This window comes from Pan paniscus, chromosome 4 (genome assembly GCF_029289425.2).
Source record: "Pan paniscus chromosome 4, NHGRI_mPanPan1-v2.0_pri, whole genome shotgun sequence".
Lineage (NCBI taxonomy): Eukaryota > Metazoa > Chordata > Mammalia > Primates > Hominidae > Pan > Pan paniscus.
The window spans coordinates 98,363,063-98,384,577 of record NC_073253.2 but is presented as its reverse complement, the minus strand read 5'-3'; the positions used below and the strand labels follow the sequence as shown (position 1 = coordinate 98,384,577).

Sequence of the window (21,515 nt, the reverse complement as noted above, 5' to 3'; positions counted from 1 at the left end):
CAGTGAGACCCTGTCTCAAAATAATAATAATAATAATAATAATAGGCTGTGCTCAGTGGCTCATGCCTGTTGTAATCCTACCAGCCAGATTGCTTGAGCCTAGGAGTTCGAGACTAGCCTAAGCAACATGGTGAAATGCCATCTCTACAAAAAATGCAACAATCAGCCAGGAGTGGTAGGGCACACCTGTAGTCCAGCTACTTGGGAGGCTGAGATGGGAAGATCGCTTGAGCCCAGGAGGTTGAGATTGCAGTGAGCCAAGATCATGCACTCTAGCCTGGGTAACAGACTGAGACCCTGTCTCTAAAAAATAAAAAATAAAGGGTAACAATAAATATTTGCAGGCCTATTTTGTGAGATTGCTTAAACAAAAAACCAAAAAAGCGACATATGATTGGGAAAACTTGTTCTTTTTGCTGTGATTAAAATGGCTTCACTATTACACAGAAAGCATAACGATGACAGTACAAAATGAACTCTTTTGTCAGCAAATACTGATGCAGAAAACACTGCTAAATATTATAACATAATACACAATGTGGGAGGTTTATTGTATAGTTGAATAAAAATACAGATGTTTCTAATGGCTTAGCTTAGAGTATTTGCTAAATTGTTCCAATAAAATGCGCAAAGAACTTTTTGTAAACCTCTGAAGGAAAGAGAACAAACATATTCAGTAGGAAAATTAATTTTTTTAAATGTCTTACAGAAAACTAAAATTGTAAGAACTGACGGAATATCTGGTTTGATGGTTGGGGGGCTGATAGAGTAAGGATGTCAAGATACCATTTCACAAATGGATTCCCTGGATCATTCCTAGGCAAGCTTTTGAAACAAAGAAGTTAAAGCCTTTTTCAAGGGTCATTTAAAACCATTAATCAAGACTCAGATTGAAGCTGACCCAAATGACACCTATTCTTTGGGATTTCTTTCTAATTACTTTTGAATTAAAAATAGTCACCCTGAATTAGTATGTATATCAGCTAGGAAGTGTATTCAATCCAAGTAACAGACTTCCTTTCCCTATCTCAATATATTAATATATATTGTATATATATTATCCCAATATATATTGGGAGTGATTGAGAGTCACTCCTATTGTATTCACAACATGGCTGCTGGAGCACATGCCACAATGCCTACATTTCAGTCAGAAAGAAGGGAGAGAGTGTTGGGCAAACAAAGCTAGTACCAGCTGAGTTTGCCTAACAACTTTTACTTACAACTTTTTGACTAGAATTATGTCACATGACCACCCCTACCTGCAAGGGAGTTTGGGAAATGTAGTTTTCTTTTTGTTGCTTTCCCCTCTTGTATTAACTTTGCCTATTTAGTTATTCTGATACTACTCGTCTGAAATATTCTTTTTTAAAAAGACAAATTTATGAGCCAAAGGTTTACTCAACTAAAAATAATAAGGAAAAAAAAAGTCTGAAAGGTGAGGTAGGAAAAAAATATTATTTTATATTTAATGGGTTTACTGTTACAAGTTTTGTAAACTCATTTTGTTTTAAGTGCTACACATAATATAGTAACACCAATAATAGTAGTTATAAGTTAAAAGTTATAAAATGCTTATTGCCAATAACTGTTTTACATGCTTTTTAAACATTAACTTATGACCTAGTGGGTTGTTTTTGAGACACTGTCTACTGAATTAAAAAGTTACTTGAGGGCCGGGTACAGTGGCTCATGCCTGTAATCTCAAAACTTTGAAAGACTGAGGTGCATGGATTGCTTGAGTCCAGGAGTTTGAGACCAGCCTGGGCAACATGGTGAAACTCCATCTGTACAAAATATTTAAAAATTAGGTGGGCATGGTGACACATGCCTGTAGTCCAAGCTGCTAGGCAGGCTGAGGTGAGAGGATCGCTTGAACCCAGGTAGTGCAGGCTACCCTCCAGCCTGTGCGACAGAGCAAGACCCTGTCTCCCACCGCCCCCCACCAAAAAAAAGAAAAAAATTAAACTCAAAGTTAGCATTAAGTTCTGTTCTTCCATTTCCTTGTTGTATGTGTGTATTTGGCAAGGCACTTAATCTCTCAAAGCTTCAGTATCTTACCTTTAAAATGAAATTAATAATACCTCAAAAACTTGTTGTAAGGTTTAATGACAATAAAGTGTCTAGTGTGATGGGACCAGTGTGTAGTAAAGACTCAATAAATGGCAATCACTATTTTATACATAAAATTTTACATATTTTATGTATGTGTTCATATAGAATGTTATGGTCAATAAAAAAGCAAGATTCAGCCAGGCGCAGTGGCTCACGCCTGTAATCCCAGCACTTTGGGAGGCCGAGGCAGGTGGATCACAAGGTCAGGAGTTCAAGACTAGCCTGGCCAATATGGTGAGACCCCGTCTCTACTAGAAATACGAAAATTAGCCGGGTGTGGTGGCGCACACCTGTAGTCCCAGCTACTCAGGAGGCTGAGGCAGAAGAATTGCTTGAACCTGGGAGGCGGAGGTTGCAGTGAGCCGAGATTTTGCCACTGCACTCCAGCCTGGGTGACTGAGCGAGACTCCATCTCAAAAAAAAAATAGATAAATAAAAGGCAAGATTCTAATTCTTTTGAAGCTTTTTTTTAAGTCAATGGAAAAATAAAACACAAATTTTAAAAAGCCACCTTTGTTTTATATATTTTTCAGATCAATATTGAACTGTACAGATTGTTTGGCATAAAGCAAATTGTAATTTCTCACACCTCTGGAACTGTTAACCCAACGGAAAGTACACCTAACACAATCAAAGCATTTCTCTCCAAACACTGTGCTGACCACCCAAACAATTGGGATGATCACCTATCAGCTGTTTCATTTGCCTTCAATGTAACTCACTTGGTATGTGCCTTTTTATAATTCTGTACTTCTGAGTTATGACTATTTCTTGGCCAGATAAATGTTTTATTACAAAATTGACATTTATTTTCTTTAAAATAGGAACCTACTAAAAATACACCATATTTTCAAATGTTTAGTCGAAATCCTTTTATGCCTGAGACTTCAGATAGTCTTCATGAAGTGGATGGTGATAATACAAGTATGTTTGCCAAAATTCTAGATGCAATTAAAGAAGCTGATAAAATAATGGAGAATAAGACAACTTCACTGGGCCAGGTGATTCTATTCAATAGAAAAACTGTAATCTAAAACTTTATAAAAGTTATATTTATTTTAAAAATTTCAGTGTATACATGTGTGCATGCACACACACACGCATACTTACTTGCCATAATTTTTTATCTATCAGATTTTTCTTGTCTTGATTAAATAGTTGGTTTACTAGCTATGAAATGCTGAGAGGCAATAATGAGAAAGCTATGGATTTTGGAATCAAGTAGAGCTGGATTCAAATCTGTAGTCTTAACTGCTTTTGAGTTGTTTGACTTCGGCAAATTACTTAACCTATCTTAGTTTACCTTCTATATAAAGTAGGGGCTAATAATACTGACTTTGAAATGTTTTAAGAATTAAATAGAATTCATACCTACCTTTTAGTAGCATCTCAAGTAACCATTTTGTTACAATATTCTCATTATTTGCATTTACCTTCGAGATATTATAGCTCTTTCATCTCTTTGTTCTTTTTCTTTTTACACTTGTAGATGGAGAACAACAATTTGGATGAACTAAATAAAAGCAAGATCATTGTTAAAAAGAAACCCAAACAATTAAATCCATTTCATTTAAAAGTGGGTCATGAAGTTTTAAGACACAGGAAAAATTGGTGGAAGGATGGTCGTTTTCAGTCTGAATGGGTTGGTCCTTGTGTCATAGACTATATTACAGAAAGTGGATGTGCTGTCCTGAGAGACAACACTGGGGTTAGACTGAAAAGACCTATCAAAATGTCCCACCTTAAGCCCTACATAAGAGAATCCAGTGAACAAGGTAAATATCTGTCACTTCTCTACATTTTTATTGCTTTAGGTAAGGAGAATAGTTAAAAATAACAGAAACCTTTCTCCCCTCTTTTGTTAGGTTTTCTTTTCCCTTCTTCATAAAATTTGTTACAGTTTTAGCTATCCCAGGTAGTCTGTTTTATTACAGTGTCTCTTCTGGAACTGTCAGGCCTGTGAGATTTTTTTTTTGAGACAGAGTTTCCCTCTTTTTGCCCAAGCTGGAGTGCAATGGCGCGATCTCGGCTCACTGCAACCTCTGCCTCCCGGGTTCAAGCAATTCTGCCTCAGCCTGCCGAGTAGCTGGGACTACAGGTGGATACCACCATGCCCAGCTAATTTTTTGTATTTTTAGTAGAAACGGGGTTTCACCATGTTAGCCCGGCTGGTCTTGAACTCCTGACCTCCCGTGATCCGCCCGCCTCGACCTCCCAAAGTGCTTGGATTACAGGCATGAAACAGGGTGCCCGGGCATTTTTATTTTTATTTCTAGTATGTTTTTCATAGTTTATGTGGGAGATACTGAACTTGTTTTCCTCTGAAGGAAAGATAACATCTTAACATCATCTCTGTTTTTGCTTTCTCAATGTTTTGTTTGTTTGTTTGTTTTTTTGAGACAGAGTCTCATTCTGTCCCCCAGGCTGGAGTGTAGTTGTGTAATCTCAGCTCACTGCAACTTCTGCTTCCTGGGTTCAAGCAATTCTTGTGCCTCAGCCTCCCGAGTAGCTGGGATTATAGGCACATGCCACCATGCCCAGCTAATTTTTTTGTATTTTTGGTAGAGATGAGGTTTCACCATGTTGGCCAGGCTGGTTTTGAACTCTTGGCCTCAAGTGATTTGCCTGCCTTGGCCTCCCAAAGTGCTGGGATTGCGTGCATGTGCCATTGCACCTGGCCTTACAAACGTATTAGTCACTTCGTGCCTCTTTTTGGCATGAAAAACAGCAACTGTGATCATTAATGCCAAAAACAAACATACTGTCCAGAATCTAGTTGTGAGATAAATATTAGGGTACTTTAAAAATGCCATTAATTTTTAATATTGCTTTATAGTTAGGTCATGGTTGGAGGCCAGGTGTGGGTGCAGAGTGGGGAATCCTCAGAATGCTATAAGGTGCTGTAAGAAGAGGTGACAGCACTCTAAACAAGTTATATTTGCCCCTAAATTTGACTCATTCTGAACAGTCAAGATACCCTAGTAAAGTGATGTTTTTGCCATGGCTTTTAGATTATGTTCCCCACTTTATCAAGGCTTTTATTTTGTCCTAATGTGTCTGCTTCCTAGATCTTCTCTGAGGTGGATAACTGAGAGGGAGTTAATGGGTAACTTAGCCAGGTGAAACATTAATATTATTTGGATATAAGTAACATTTAATGGAAAATATATTTATAACAATATAAACAAGTTATATGACAGGCTTTAGCAAATATTAATAACAAAAAGAGTAACAACAACAAATAACCTACACTTACCCTACGCCTTTTCTTGAGATCTAAAGCCCTTGTGGGCTGCTTAGTAATGATAGCTCAACTCTGCTTCTAATCTGGGTTACAACTCTCATGTTAAAACCTCTTAGTACCTTTCCTTCTTGTGACAGACCGAGTTGTTTAGTCAGTAAACTTATCTTGAACTACATTCTAATCCTGAAAACTCACAAGTGCTTTCGTTCTCTTTGTTAGAAGATAAAAGCTTGCATTGTTTGTACCTCTTCTCAGTTCTGAGCTACCTTTAATGATCTCTCTCTTCTGCAAGTTAAGTAGGGAAAAAAAAGGTTATACAAGTATATGTTGTTCTAGCTTCTTTAGCATGATTTTCCCCTTAATCTTTGACATTCATGATTTGCTCTCTTCTAAAGTGTTAAGCTTCTTTAATACAAAATTTAATTTAAAATTTTGCTAAACCAGGATCTATCAACATTTTGTAATTTGTTCTTGTCAAAAGAGTTTCTCAGAAAAGAAGTCAAATATTGTGCTTCTTCTGAACATTCAGAACTCAGTATTTCAGAACTCATCTTCTCTGTTTGAGAACAGTCTCTAAACAGAGGCAGTATAATATTTGCCTCATACTTGAATTCTTTGCACAAGATTCTTCCAGTAATATAAGGACAAATAATATTGCAATATGACTACTGGTGTATGCATAAGGAATTTAAGACTAATAGATGAATCTGTTTTAGTTTTTCTTGTTAACTAAAGGAACTACTGATCTGGCCATCCTAGAATCTGGTTCTTATTGCTTGATCCTTTTTTTACATTTTTCTCATTTGTAGAAATTAAAAGTAAATGTGATTTCTGCCATCTTTTTCCTCAATATTACATACTTTCTTGAAAATCTTTTCCATGATTTTCTTGAAAATCACCTCACAAGTTGATTTTAAAGAGTCCTTGAGCTGAATTAAAGCAAACAAAATGATTTTGACTAATCATTGAAGTTTTTATTTGACATAAATTTTGACATGCTATAGCCAAAAGAACTATAAATTTATTTGTCCACATTTGTCATTGCTGCTCTTTGCTAGCCTTGAAATTTCATAGCTCTGTTAAAAACTCACTGTCTAAAGTAGATATACTTCTATTGCCAACTTCTTATCCATTCTTATCTAGAACTAAATGTAGAGTGAGCACATTCAGTACTAGGTATACAATATTTTTCATTGCTATTTTAAGCAGGCCTGTTTGTTTTTTTGTCTAGTTCATTGCCAAGCGCTTTTTCAGACTATTTAGACCAAGAAATCTTAAAATACCATAGTGTCTTTTTGTAATCATAATGCTCCTCTTTGAAAGGAAAAAATAATCTGACATAGATTTTGCACAGTTTTGAATTTATTTTGTTTGTGATAGATTTGGATCTGCCTCAAGCAAGGTTTTAGCCTGATTTCCCTTCACAGTTGAAAGCCCCATTTGTGAAACCATTTTCATTATTGTATAAGTTTCCTCTTGTTGCTGTAACAAATTACTACAGATTTAATGGTTTAAAACAACACACATTTATTATATTACAATTCTGAAGGTTAGAAGTTCAACATAGATCTTACTGGGCTAAAATCAAGGTATTGGCACTGTTGTGTTCCTGTCTGGAAGCTCTAGAAAATAATCCATTTTCTTGTCTTTTCCAGCTTCTAGAGGTTACCTTCATTTCTTGGCTTGTGGTCCCTCTATCTTCAAAGCCAACAATAGTGGGTTGAGTCCTTCTTACATCACCTTACTCCAATCTCCTCTTCTGCCTCCCTCTTCTATATTTGAGGACCCTTGACCTTGGCCCTGCCCAAAAAGTCCAGGATAATCCCCCTATTTTAAGGTCATCTGATTAGCAACCTTAATTCCATCACTACCTAAATTCTCCTTCACCATGTAAGGTTACATATTCACAGGATCCAAGGAGTAGTATGTTGACATCTTTTGGGGCCTATTATGCTGCCTACCACAATTATGGTCTGCATTCATGAAACAAAGCAAAGCACAGTCCCTATAGTGTCAAGACCATGATCTTGACGTTAATATAGTTTATGCAGAGAGCCTTTTTTTGGCCTCTTAGTTATATCTTTTTTTTTCTTTCTCTTTTTTCCTTTTTTTTTTTTTTTTTTTTTTGAGACAGGTTCTTACATGGTTGCCCGTGCTGGAGTGCAGTTGCACAATAATAGCTCACTGCAGCCTTGACTTCCTGGGCTCAAGCAATCTTCCCACATCAGCCTCCCAAGTAGCTTGGAATGTAGGCATGCATCACCATGCATCACCATGCCTGGCTGAGTTTTTCATTTTTTATAGAGACAGGGTCTTACTATGTTGCCCAGGTTGGTCTCAAACTCCTGGGCTCAAGCAGTCCTCTCACCTAGACCTCCCAAAGTGTTGGAATTACAAGTGTGAGCCATTGTGCCCGTCCAGTTATATAATTTCTTAACCAATAGTTATTCAGTTATCTGTTGACAGTATTAGTTATTATAATGACAGTGATTTAGTATCAAGTTATAGTTATTATTTTATCTTGAGAAAGGATATACTAGTATGGCAGCACATTCTAATAGTTTGAGGATTATCAAACCATATATAGGATTAGTTTAGTCACTTCTCTTTAAAATAAGAAAATTAAGTAGTCTGAAACCTTTATCTTTTTTTTTCTGATTGAAGAAATAAATTAATCTAAATCAGACTTTTTTGAAGCTGTAATTTGTATTTATTTTTCTCCTTAGGGAAATTTAAAAATTGATTTTTTAATTATTATTTTTATTCCTTAAAACAACATTAAGGCTGGGCACAGTGGCTTATGCCTGTAATCCCAGCATTTTGAGAGGCCAAGGTAGGATTGCCTGAGCTCAGAAGTTCAAGACCAGCATGGGCAACATAGTGAAACCCCGTCCCTACAAAAATTAGCCGGGCATGGTGATACGCACCTTTAGTTTTAGCTACTTAGGGGGCTGAGGCAGAGGATCACTTGAGCCCGGGAGATTGAGCTGCAATGAGCCAACATTGCACCACTGCACTCCAGCCTGAGTGACAGAGTGAGACCCCATCTTTTTTTTTTTTGAGATGGAGTTCAACTATTATCACACAGGCTGGAGTGCAATGGTGTGATCTTGGCTGCCTGCAACCTCCGCCTCCTGGGTTCAAGCAATTCTCCTACCTCGGCCTCCTGAGTAGCTGGGATTACAGGCGCCCACCTCCACACCCAGCTAATATTTGTATTTTTAGTAGAGATGGGGTTTCACCATGTTGGCCAGGCTGGTCTCAAACTCCTGACATCAAGTGATCCACCCGCCTTGGCCTCCCAAAGTACTGGGATTACAGGCGTGAGCCACCATGCCTGGCTGAGACCCCTGGGATTATAGGCGTGAGCCACCATGCCTGGCTGAGACCCCATCTCTTTAAAAAAAAAACCTACATTAGAAATGGATATCAAAACTGCTGATTAATACCTTCCTGAAATGTCTTGAAAATATTTTAATTTCAAAGAAACTAAAGACTTATTCAGTCTTGTCAAAACCAAAATGATGCTTTCATCAAACAGATGTCATAATCATAACTAAATTAATGGAATGAGAAAAGAAAAATACTTAGTGAAATGTACTGTGTAATGTAGCTGACTAGAAAAGACCTTTAATATGATATGTTTGCTTACTCCCTGCCTCTGTTTTGAGGGCAGAAAGTTTAATCATATTCTTTTCTGTATCCCTAACTCATGATTGTTTTAGATTAGTGTTGTCCAATAGATGAATAATAATACAAGAGCTATGTAATTTAAAATTTTCTAGTAGCCACATTTTGAAAAGTACAGAAATAAATGAAAATAACCTTAATAATATATTTTATATAATCCAGTGTATCCAAAATATTACTTGTTCAACATGTAAGGCCACAAGAGTCTCTTTTCTGATATCTTTACTGAAATTAAAGAGCATTTCTCTTAGCTCCAGTAGATTTAGACCATAGTAGGAGTTGAAACATATTTGACCTTTGCAAATGAATGAGAATTTTTTTTGTAAACAAACAGGCCTTTGACATATTCAGAGTAGTTTTCTATTGTGTATAAAGTGATTTATGTAGAATTTGCTGTGTGTAGTCCTTGTTCTCTACAGTTTTATTACAATAAGTTACTTTAAAGGTTAACTTTTTTTAGAAGAAAAAGTGTGTGTGTGTGTGTGTTCGTGTGTGACTTATTTTACTTACATACAGAAGCTCTCTTAAAATCAAGTGAGGTTGGTATGTCCATTTGTTTCTAACCAGTGTAACTAGGAGGTACTCAAGTTCAAGGTCTCTGAATCCATTTCAGCAAATTAAAATGAAAATTTCTAAGAGCTTTACATCTAGGCATATTTTTCCCTATTGACATATGTTTACTAGACATATTTTTCTAAAGTAGTCCTACTTCATCTGTATGAAAAAACTTTTACAGACAGAAAACCTCCTTCATTAATCCTCTGAAAGAGTCTTTGGGCATTTCTTAAATGCCTATGGTAACTGCCATCACTGATAACTTTGTAGGAATGTACAGGCCTTGAACCTATGGAATTCTCCATGACTTAGTAGAAAATTTCATCAGCAACACGTTTACCCTATCTAACCTTTTAATGTTCTCTTATAAACTACCGCCTAGCCTTCTCTCGTATTAACAGTAGGGTAGTTGCAAACTTTGATGTTAAACCTCTAACAACACATTCTGAAAGTGTTTCAATGTTATTGATCATGTTTTCTTCCCTCTTGCTGCTATTGGGTATAACACATCTCATGTGTTGCATGATTTTCGTTGTTGTTGTTGAGACAGAGTCTCGCTCTGTCACCTAGGCTGGAGTGCAATGGTGCGATCTCGCCTTACTGCAACCTCCACCTCCTGGGTTCAAGCAGTTCTCTCACCTAAGCCTCCCCAGTAGCTGGGATTACAGGCACATGCCACCATGCCTGGCTAATTTATGTATTTTTAGTAGAGATGGGGTTTCACCGTGTTAGCCAGGTTGGTCTCGAACTCCTAACCTTAAGTGATCTGCCCGCATTGGTTTCCCAAAGTGCTGGCATTACAGGCATGAGCCACTGCCTGGCCGCATGATTCTTATTTTATTTTATTTTATTTTATTTTTGTCTTTCAGAATTATGGGAGAATAAATGGCCATACAAGCCCAAGCCCACTTATGCCACCTTTTGGTAGAGAGAATAGCTTTGTGTGATCTGTTAAAGTTTATAAATTGAAAGTTGTTAAATGCATGAATTTCTGGGGTTGAAATAGGTTCAGTGAGCTATTTGTAATAATGTTATGAGGGTGAGTGCAGTAGGATTGATTTTCAAAATATACTAGCAAATTCATCTGTTCTGAGACACTTCCATTGGTCTCTAATCTAAATAGGCAATTAATCTTCCTTTTGCTTTTTTGATCTTAAAATTTGAGGGCTCCTTAACCCATTAACATCTTCAGGAGACCAACCTAGGCAACACAATTAGCCAGGCGTAGTGACATGTGTCTATGGTCCCAGCTATTTGGGAGGCTGAGGTGGGAGGATCACTTGAGCCCAGAAGGTCAAGGATGCAGTCAGCTGTTATCACGCCATTGCACTCCAGCCTGGGTGACAGAGCAAGACCATGAATGAATGAATGAATGAATGAATGAATGAATGAATGAAAAATAAGTAAATAAAGATAAATAAATATATCTATATCTATATTCTGATGTTTTGGGGGAACATTTAGAAAGAGAAGGTAGGGATCCAGGAAGTTAATCAGCTTTGGTAAAAGAGTTTCTTATTGTAATGAATTCAAATATCAGAAAGGGAGGAATCCTTTTATACACATTAGTCTGTGTATAGAAGATTTGCCATCAGTTTAACATTCATTTTAAACATTTTTTTCTTGATGGTGATGATAAATTTGCTCAACATACAATAAAACACTGACCAGGAAGACTCCCTGTCAGTACTTCAGTATGGCTTAGGTAGACCTTAAAAGTTCCTAAGAATTTTGGTATCAAATTAGATTTAAATAAGCTAAGCTTTTTAAGCTACTCCATGGCAGCCTGCCTTCTTACACATTATCACATAAGCCTCAGTTGGCATGTTGTTTTTAACTTCATACTGTAACAATTTGATGATATTATCTTTCCAATATGGGTTTTATAAAGATTGGAAAATTATCTCAAGTTGTAAATGCAAGGATTTAATAATTCTATTTGTTAAAATAATTATATGACCCTATTAATTCACCCAGAAATGCTTTACAGAAGCATATTAAGGATAACATTATCAAAAATAGTTTTATAATTTTTTTTTTAAGACAGGGTTTTGCTCTGTCACCCATGCTGGAGTGCAGTGGTGCCATCATGGCTCACTGCAACCTCAATCTCCCAGGCTCAAGTGATCCTTCCATCTCAGCCTCCTAAGTAGCTAGGACCATAGACACCCTTAACCACACCTTGCTAATTGTTTGTATTTTTTGTAGAGAAGGGGTTTCGCCATGTTGGCCAAGCTGATCTTGAACTCCTGGGCTTAAGCAATCTACCGGCTTTGGCTTTCCAAAGTGCTGAGATTACAGGCATGAGGCACTGTGCACAGCCTTACTATTTTATTTTTAATCTATACCATAATTCTCACTCCTTCTATCCCGTGTTCCGCATATATACATATCTACCAAAGACAGGTCGAGGGAACAGGAAAATGGCTGTTTTAAAATCCTTGACCTTTCCTGCATTGTTTATGTATGAACTGTCAAATTTATATGTCATTTTTTTATTCTTTGACATTCATATTTAGTAGACAGTATAACTCCCTAGAAGTTAATCTTGATAGTTAATTTTTATTACTTGGGATTTTGTTCCTCACTTAAAATTGTTTAATTAAAAAATATGTTTAATTATAATTCTAAAAGTCAAATGTATGATTTTTCTTTTTTCAGAAAGTCTTTATCTCTTGCAAGGTTCAGTAGTGGCAGATCATGACTACATTGGATTGCCTGAAATTCCGGTTGGAGCATATCAAGCAAATATTCTGGTGGAAGATGCAACTATTGGTATAGTCGATAATGAATTACTGACATCAAGCAAGGATCGTGAACTATTAGAATATAGAAATATGAAAATCTCTCCATTGATAGACGATCATAGTTCTCTTGAAAAGCAGACTTTCAGTCTGTTGGACTCTTCAAACCAGGTTCTTGAATACTTAAGTTAGTAAATACCAAAATTTATTTAAAGTGCTTGTTTAGAATATAAACTCTTAATGATATCTTATTCATTAAAAACGTTGTATAGAAGAAGTATCTTGACACATTCTTAATGACTATATTCTGAAGGTTTATTTTATAGTTCTTATCTAAAATTATGCCACATTTGAATATCAGTATACGTACATATGAAGGCAAAGGAAGCATGTAATATATAGAATTCACTTTTTCTTCTAAAAAGAGAACAGGCAAAGCACCCCTACTTCTTGGGAAATAAATTCCAGCCCAAATCTCTCAAACCTTTGTATGGTTTTGGCACCGTTTCTAAGTTTTAAATTTTCTGAAATTCTCTACCATTTAAACAGTAAGTTTGAACTACCTTGAATGGAATTGATAAATACTGAATCAACTGTAACAATGAATGAAATGAAGCTTCTTTCTGTTTCATTAGAAGTTCTAAAAACAAGATTGTATGAAAAAATATAGGGTTATTTAATAGGCTTTCACAGAATATTGGTAATTTCAAATTATCTAATTGGTTAGATAGGGTCAGGATTAGGGTCTGAAACTATGTATTGGTTGGGAAACAATTTGTTTATTTTCATACTATATATTAAAGATAAAACCATCGACCAGGCATGGTGGCCCACACCTGTAATCCCAGCGCTTTGGGAAGCCAAGGCAGGACGATCACTTGACCCCAGGAGTTCGAGACCAGCCTGGGCAACACAGGGAGACCCTATCTCTACAGAAAAATGTTTAAAAATTAGCCAGGTGTGGTGGCACATGCCTGCGGTCCCAGCTACTCAGGAGGCTGAAGTAGGAGCATTGCTTGACCCCAGGAGGTCGAGGCTGCAGTGAGCCGCGCTCATGCCACAGCTCTCCAGCCTGGGCGACAGGGCAAGACCTCTCTCAACAACAACAACAAAAGTATCCGTTAAGAATTTTTTCTGCAATCATAAAATCATAAAATAACCAGTATCAAAGATTTTAAACTGTAATTTCTATGATATTCATAAATATAGAATAAATATTGTTCAATAAATATTTATTCTAAAGCACTATGAAAAGAACTGTGAGAAAAGTAAAAGATGAGTCAAATGTGTACCTCATTCTTATAAAGGACTTACTGTCTGGTAGGTAATAAACTATGTAAGCCATGTACAACACAAGTTAAGGCATGCTAAATTGCAGAAGACAGGTATAGATAATGTACTTAGGGAGGCAAAAAGAGAGAAGTTTTTACATAGGAAATTTGTGTTTATCCTTATGGAAGAAGGATCATTTAAGCTTGACCTTGAAGAATGTATAGGATTTGGTAAATGGATACAAAAGAATTAGGGGAGAAGTAATACACAGAAATGGAAAAGTATTGTAATGATTCATAAAAAGGCCGGGCTTCTTGTTGTCTACACTGCCTCGGGTATAAAGTGAAGAAGCAAGATAATGAGGGATAAAGCTGAAAAGGTAAGTAGGAAACCTTATGGAGAGCTTTGAATACTATTAAGGATTGATATGTGCCCCTCCCAAAATTTGTGTTGAAGTCTTAACCCCCACCACCTCAAAATGTGACCTTATTTGGAAATGAGGTTGTTGCAAGTGTAATTAGTTGAGATCATATTTCAATAGGGTGGGCTCTAATACAGTATTACTGGTGTTCTGATAAAAGGGGAAAATTTGAACACAGACTCAAGGAGAATGCCATGTGAAGATAAAGGCAGAGTTTAAGATTATGTTTCTATATGCCAAGAAATGACAGAGATTGCCAGAAAACCACCAGAAGTTAGGGGAGAGGCATTGAATACATTTTTCCTCATTCCTCAGAAGACCAACCCTGTCAGTACCTTATCTCAGACTTTTGCCTCCAGAACTGTGAGACAATAAAATTCTATTGTTTCAGCCATCCAGTTTGTGGGACTTTGTTACAGTAGCTCTAGCAATAATACAAATGCCTGGCTAAATTATTTCTTTTCTGAGAGCAAAAACTTTGTATAGGAAACTGTCATAATCAGAACTGTGTTTTTGGAAGTTTAATCTGGCAACTAGTAAAGAACAGATTAGAAGAGGAGAAAACAAGGCATGGAGATTAGTTGAGAGGACTTCGCAGTGATGACGAATACTAAAAACCTAAACTGGGCCTGTAGCATTGGTAATGAATGGAGTCTGTCTTAAGATCATTACAGAATATCGCACATATTATATTTCACAACCATACTGAACAGTGATGTGATATCAAAGATGGAGACCTGGAGTATTCTGATTACTCATTTAAGAAGAAAGATTATGTTTAATATAGGCTAAAGGAAAAGTGTTTAGGGTAGGGTGTGAATCTAGGACCTCATCTTATACCACAGACCAAATAAATTTCAAACAGAATTCCATGAAGAAAAAAAAAAACAAAACTTTTTTTAAAAAAGCGTAATTGTATCAAACAGTGCTACCTATCCTGCTTTCCTCAGAAGAGCAAAGTTTAGAAAAGAGTCATATTAGAATATCTTTTTGGTAAATATAAGTGGCTTTTTCTTAGCTCAAATGAAGTAACTTCTTTTTAATGATTATCTGACTCAAAATCAGCCTCTTTTCCCCCCATTTCAAGAAGGTGATTAGTATTCAGAGTCATTTTAAAATAACCAACTCTAAACATTTTTTTTTAATTTTTGCTTCTCCTAAGTAGTTTCTCATTAAACAGACTTTTATCCTGTGTTTATTAGTCATGTTAGGCTAGATTATTCTGTGTCTGCAAACCACTTCCAAAATCTTAGTAATTTAACAAAGCTTTATTTCTTGGACACCCCACATATTTCTCTTAGTTCATCAAGGGCTTGTCTGCATTTTCATCACCACTGCTGGATGTGGGGCCATGGTTCCCCATCTCTGGAATAACAGCTCACCATGACAAGGGAAGGAAAACATGAACTGAGCATTAGATCTCAAAAGTTGCTGCAAAGTTATGCACATCTTTCCTACAAAGGTGAAACATAGCTACACAGTGCTAATTGGTATGGGGTTTCTTTTTGTGGTGACAACAGTGTTCTAAACTTACTAGCGATGGTTTCATAACTTTGAATATACTAAAATCTACTGAAATGTACAATTTAAAATGGTGCTCCAGGTAGGCATCCACAGTTCCAGGCTCCAGGACAGTCCCTGTGGTTCAGGGTCCAGGTCTTCCCCAGTAGACCTCAGAGGGCAGGCTGGCCCCTGAGGACCCAAGCATCAGGCCAGCCCCCCATGAGGACCCCACTAGATTGCCCACCATGAACCTCTAGACTGGCAGACTGGTGAAGGGCTTTCTCCGCCAAAGCCAGTCTATGAAGACTGGAAGAGGTGCCTATTTTTTTTAATGTGCAGGTAGCAACACAGACTGCAAGAATCCTGAATAATCAGGGAAACATGATGCCACCAGAACAACAACAACAAAAAAGCACCAATAAATGACCATAAATAAATCGCCATCTAAAAACTGCCTGAGAAAGAATTCAAAACAATTATCTAAAACAAGCCAAATGAGCTACAAGAGGGCACAGACAACTAACCAAAATCAGGAAATTTACATGAAGAAAATGAGAAGTTTAACAAAAAGAGAGAAAGCATATTTAAAATTAAACTTTAGAACTCAAAAACACAGTAACTGCACTGACAAATTCAACAAAGAACTTCAAGAGCATACTTGATCAAGCAAAATAAAGAATCAACAAGCCGAAAGACAGAGCCTTTGAAATTACCTTGTTAGAGGAAACAAAAGTGAAGAAAGCCTATGGGCCTTTGAGACACCACCAAGTAAACAAAAATGTGCATTATGGGAACTCTAGAAGAAGCAGGGACAGAGAAAAAGGAAGAAAGCTTTTTAAAAGAGATAAAGACAGAAAACTTTCCAAATCTGGAGACAGAAGTGAACATCCTTATCTAGGAATCCCAAGGAACCCCACATAGAAGAAGTATAAAGAAATCTTCACTGAAACATAATCAAGTTCTCAAACTTTTAAAGCAGCAACAGAAAAGTAACATTACATGCAAAAGAACCTTCATAAAACTATCACCAGATACCTTGCAGACCAGGAGAGGGGAATGAGATATTTAGCCAAAGAAACTCAACCGAGAATACTATACCCAACAAAGCTGTCCTTCATAAATGTAGAAGAGACAAAAAGTTGCCCAGAAAAAAAGCTGTGGGAATTTGACACACTAGACCTGTCTCACAGAAAATTCTAATGGGAGTTCTTCAAGTTGAAATAAAAGATGCTAGCTAACAACATGAAAACATATGAAAGTATTAAACTTACTGTAAAGGTAGGAACATAGTCAAATTCAGAATACTGTAATGGTGGTGTGTAAATTGCTTATAACTCTAGTATGAAAGTTAAAAGACAAAAATATTTCTTAAACTAGCTACAATAATGTGTTAATGGCTACACATTATCTAAAGACGTGATATTAATAACAAAACGTGGGGAGAGAAGAAATTTTAAAAGTGTAGTTTTTGTATGTAATCAGAATTAAGTTATCAGCTTAACATAGACTGATATAACTATAAGATGTTTCAGATGTGCATCATGGTAACCACAAAGGAAAAACCTGTAGTAGATACACAAAAAGGATAAATAGAAAGGAGTCACAGTATACCGCCGCAAGACATTGTTATATCACAAAGGAAGACAGAAAGAGGAAGAGAGGGAAAAGGACCTACAAAACAGTGAAAACAATGAACAAAATAGCAGTAGTACATCCATAACTATCAGCAATTACTTTAAATGCATTAAATTCTTCCATCAAAATACAGAGTGACTGAATGGATTAAGAAAAACAAACTCTAACTATATGGTGACTAGAGGAGACTTCAGATTAAGGATGCACATAGACTAAAAGTGACAGGATGGACAAATATATTCCATGCAAATGGTAATCAAAGGAGGGCACAATGGCTACACTTACATCACACAAAATAGACTTTAAGTCCAAAGCTTTCACAAAAGACGAGGTTATTATATAATGATAAAGGGGTCAATTCATCAGGAAGATACTGCAATTGTAAATATATATACACCCAACATTGGAGCACCTAAATATATAAAGCAAATAGTAACAGAATTAATGAAGAAATAGCAATACAGAAATAGTTGGAAACTTTAATGCCCTACTTTCGCTAATGGATAGATCATCCAGGCAGAAAATCAACATGGAAACAGCCGACTTGAACAGCAGTATAGACCAATTGGATCTAACAGATATATGCAGAACATTCCTATTCATTAGTAGCAGAATACACATTCCTTTGACGTAAGTACAGGACAGTCTCCAGGATAGGTCATGTTAAGCCACAAAACAAGTGTTAATGAATTTAGGAAGATATTAAAGTATATCAAGTATCTTTTTTGACTCAAGTGGTATGAAACTAGAAATCCAAAATGGGGAAGACTGAAAAATTTGCAAGTATGTAGAAATTAACATAACTCCTGAACAACCAGTGGGTCAAAAAAGAACTCAATACTGAAATGTAAAAATATCTTGAGACAAAAGGGAAACAAAATAACCAGACCTTATGGGAGAGAGCAAAAGCAGTTCTAAGAGAGAAGGTTATAGCATTTTTTTAAAAAGAAATGACCTGACTCTACATCTCAAGGACTAGAAAAAGAACTTAAGCACAAAGCAGAAAAAAGGAGATAAATGACAGAGCAGAAATAAGCAAAATAGAGACTAGAAAAATAGTAAATGTCAATGAAATGAAGAGTTAGTGTTTAGAAAAGTTAAACAAAATTGATAAGCCCTTAGTGAGACGTAAGAAAAAAGAGAAAAGACTCAAAATTATAAATGTGAGAATAAATATGATCACTGATATCAGCAAAATAGAAAGGAGCATAAGACTCTACTGTGAAAAATTATATGCCAACAAATCGGATAACCTAGAAGAAAATGATAAATTCCTGGGAATTTACAAACCATCAAGATTGAATCATGAAGAAATAGAAAACCTGAACAAAGCAATATAACAAGTAAAGATATTGAATCAGTAATCAAAAACCCAGCAAACAAAAGACCAAAACCTGATGGTTCCACTGGGGAATTCTACCAAACATTTAATGACGAATTAACACCAGTCTTTCTCAAACTCTTCCAAAAAATTGAAAAGGAAGAAACATTTCCATACTCATTGTGCAAAACTACTGTTACCCTGATACCAAAGCTAGATAAGGAAACTACAAGGAAAGAAAATTATAGGCCAATATTCCTGATGAACATAGATGCAAGTATTCACAACAAAATACTAGCAAATTGAGTCCAATAATACATTAAAAGGTTTACATACCATGAACAAATGGAAGTTATCCCTGATGTGCAAAGATGTCTCAATATACACAAATTAATCAGTGTGATAGAATTGAATAGAATTGAAGGATAAAGTTTTATGATCATCTCAATCAATGCAGAAAGAGCATTTGACATAAATATTTTTTCATGAGCATTTGACATAAATATTTTTTCATGATAACATCTCTCAACAAATTAGGTATAGAAAGAATGTACCTCAACATAATAAAGGTCATGTATGATAAGCCAAAGCTAATATCATACTCAGTGGTGAAAATCTGAAAGCTTTTAAAGACAATGGTGCCCACCCTCATGACTGCTATTCAATACAGTACCATTGTTTCTCCATATCTGCAGGTTTTACATCCATGGATTCAACCAATCATAGATTAAAAATATTTAAACAAAATAACATACAGTAAGAAATACAAAAATACCTATTTAACATTTAGTTATAAGTAATCTAAAAATTAAACTATACAGGAGGATATGCATAGGTATTTCCAAATACTGTACCATGTTATATAAGAGACTTGAACATCCACAGATTTTTGTTATCCTTGAGGGGTCCTGAAGCCAATCTCCTGCTGATTCCAAGGGACAACTGTATTAGAAGTCTTAGCTAGAGCAGTTAGGCAAGAAAAAGAAAAAGTCATCCAAATCAGAATGGAAGAAGTAAAATTATTTGTTTGCAGATGACATGATCTCATATATAGAAAATCCTAAAGACCCACCAAAAGCTGTTTGAACTAATAAACTTAATACAGTTACAGGATACAAACTCAGTGTACAAAAATCATTATTGTTTCTATACACTAACAACCATCTGAAAAAGAAATCAAGGAAATCCCATTTACAATAATGCAAAAAAATACTTTGGAGGTGAAAGTTCTGTATACTGAAATCTATAAAACATTGAAGAAAGAAATTGAAGAATATGCAAATGAAAAAATATCCCATGTTCATGGATTGGAAGAATTAATGTTTAAAAGTTCATACAACACAAAGTGCTGTATAGATTCAGTGCAGTCCCTATCAAAATTTCAACAACATTTTTCACAGAAATAGGAAAAACAATTCTAAAATTTGAGTGGGACCACAAAAGAATGAATAGTCAAATCAGTCTTGAGCAAAAAGAACATAACTGGGATTAGTGAGGCCAAGATGGCCGACTAGAAGCAGCAGCAATTGGAGGCTCTCATTGAAAAGAACCAAAATAATGTCCGAATCCTGCAATGGCAAATAAGATCCAGGTTCTGTCATCAGGACTGACTAGGTGGCTGGCACGACCCCTGGAGATGAAGGAAGATCTGTGTAGTGTGACGGCCCACCTGAGAGCCGCACGGGGCAGGGGAGCCCTCATCCACAGCCAAGGAAGGCAGTGAGTGAGCATGCTACCAAGCCTGGTGAACCATCCTTTTTCCACGGAACTGTACAGCACCACCAGGGCCTTGGGTTCCAACCACAGAGCCATGCAGATTCTCAAAAACCACTCAGCTAGAATCTGCCTGTGCCTGCTGAGTTCCTGAGGGGAGGGACAGCTATTGCCACTTCTGTGGCTGCCTGCGGTCTAAGCCATCTGAGCTCCTTGGGGGAGGGATGGCAGCCAACACTGCAGCTGCTAGCTACCTAACACACTAAGCTCTTTGGGGGGAAGGGCAGCAGCTATCACTATAGCTCTGGGCTGCACTTTTACCCTGCTGGATCCAGGGAGACTGGATGGCTGGACCCAAGAGGTATCCCCACAGCCCAGCACACCGGTTGTGGCAGACCACGGCCAGATTGCCTCTTCAGGCCAGACCCTGATACATCCCTCCTCCTTGGGCAGGACCTGCCTGCAGGAACTCCAACAACTCCAGCCCAGGGCTCACAGACAGAACTCTGACCTCTGTGGGCCTGAGCCCCTAGTGGAAGGGGTGACCATAATCTCCATGGACCAACAGACTTAGTCTTTCCTCCTGCTAGCTTTGAGGAATCCAGGCAGCCCAGATGAGTGGGTATTCCCTCAGCACAGCACACCCCATCCACTAAGGACAGCCAAATTGCTTTGTTAAATGGATCCTGCTTCCTGTGCCACCCAACTGGGTGAGACCACCCCAACAGGGGTTGTCAGACACCCTATAAAGGAGCATTCCTACTGGCATCAGGTAAGTGACCCTCAAGGTCTGAGATCCCAGAAGGAGGAGCAGGCACCCATCTTTGCTGTTCTCCAGCCTCCTTGAGTGACATCTCCAGGCATGGAAGCAAAACAGATGACTAAGGCCTGAAGTGAGCCACCAGCAAACTGCAGCAGGCCTACAGAAAAGGGTCCTGACTATTGAAAAAAAAAAAAAAAAAAGCAACAACAGCATCAACAAAAAATGTCCCCACAAAAACCTCATCCAAGGGTCAGCAGCCTCAAAGATAGAAACTAGACAAATTCATGAAGATGAGAAAGGATCAATGAAAAAAACACTGAAAACCCAAAAGACCAGAGTGCCTGTTTTCCAAATAATTGCAACACCTCCCCAACAAGGGTGCGGTACTGGATGGAGAATGAGATGGATGAATTGACAGAAGTAGACTTCAGAAGGTGGGCAAGAACAAACTTTGCTGAGGTAAAGGCTCATGTTCTAACCCAATGCAAAGAAGCTAAGAACCTTGATGAAAGGCTACAGGACATGCTAACTAGAATAAC

General features: G+C 37.0%; 1 protein-coding gene across 4 annotated transcripts in view; it reads left to right on the top strand.

The window, feature by feature from the left end:
• Positions 1-21,183, top strand: part of GIN1 (gypsy retrotransposon integrase 1) — a 41,013-nt gene extending 19,830 nt beyond the window's left edge. For all 4 annotated transcript variants that reach the window (XM_063604581.1, XM_003828313.5, XM_055112514.2 and 1 more), the window contains 4 exons: positions 2,649-2,840; positions 2,940-3,116; positions 3,605-3,890; positions 12,266-21,183. In XM_063604581.1, coding sequence (XP_063460651.1) covers positions 2,649-2,840; positions 2,940-3,116; positions 3,605-3,890; positions 12,266-12,540 — 930 coding nt within the window. In that variant the 3' untranslated portion in view covers positions 12,541-21,183. The remainder of the gene's footprint in view (positions 1-2,648; positions 2,841-2,939; positions 3,117-3,604; positions 3,891-12,265) is intronic.
• The last annotated feature ends 332 nt before the right edge of the window (positions 21,184-21,515 follow it).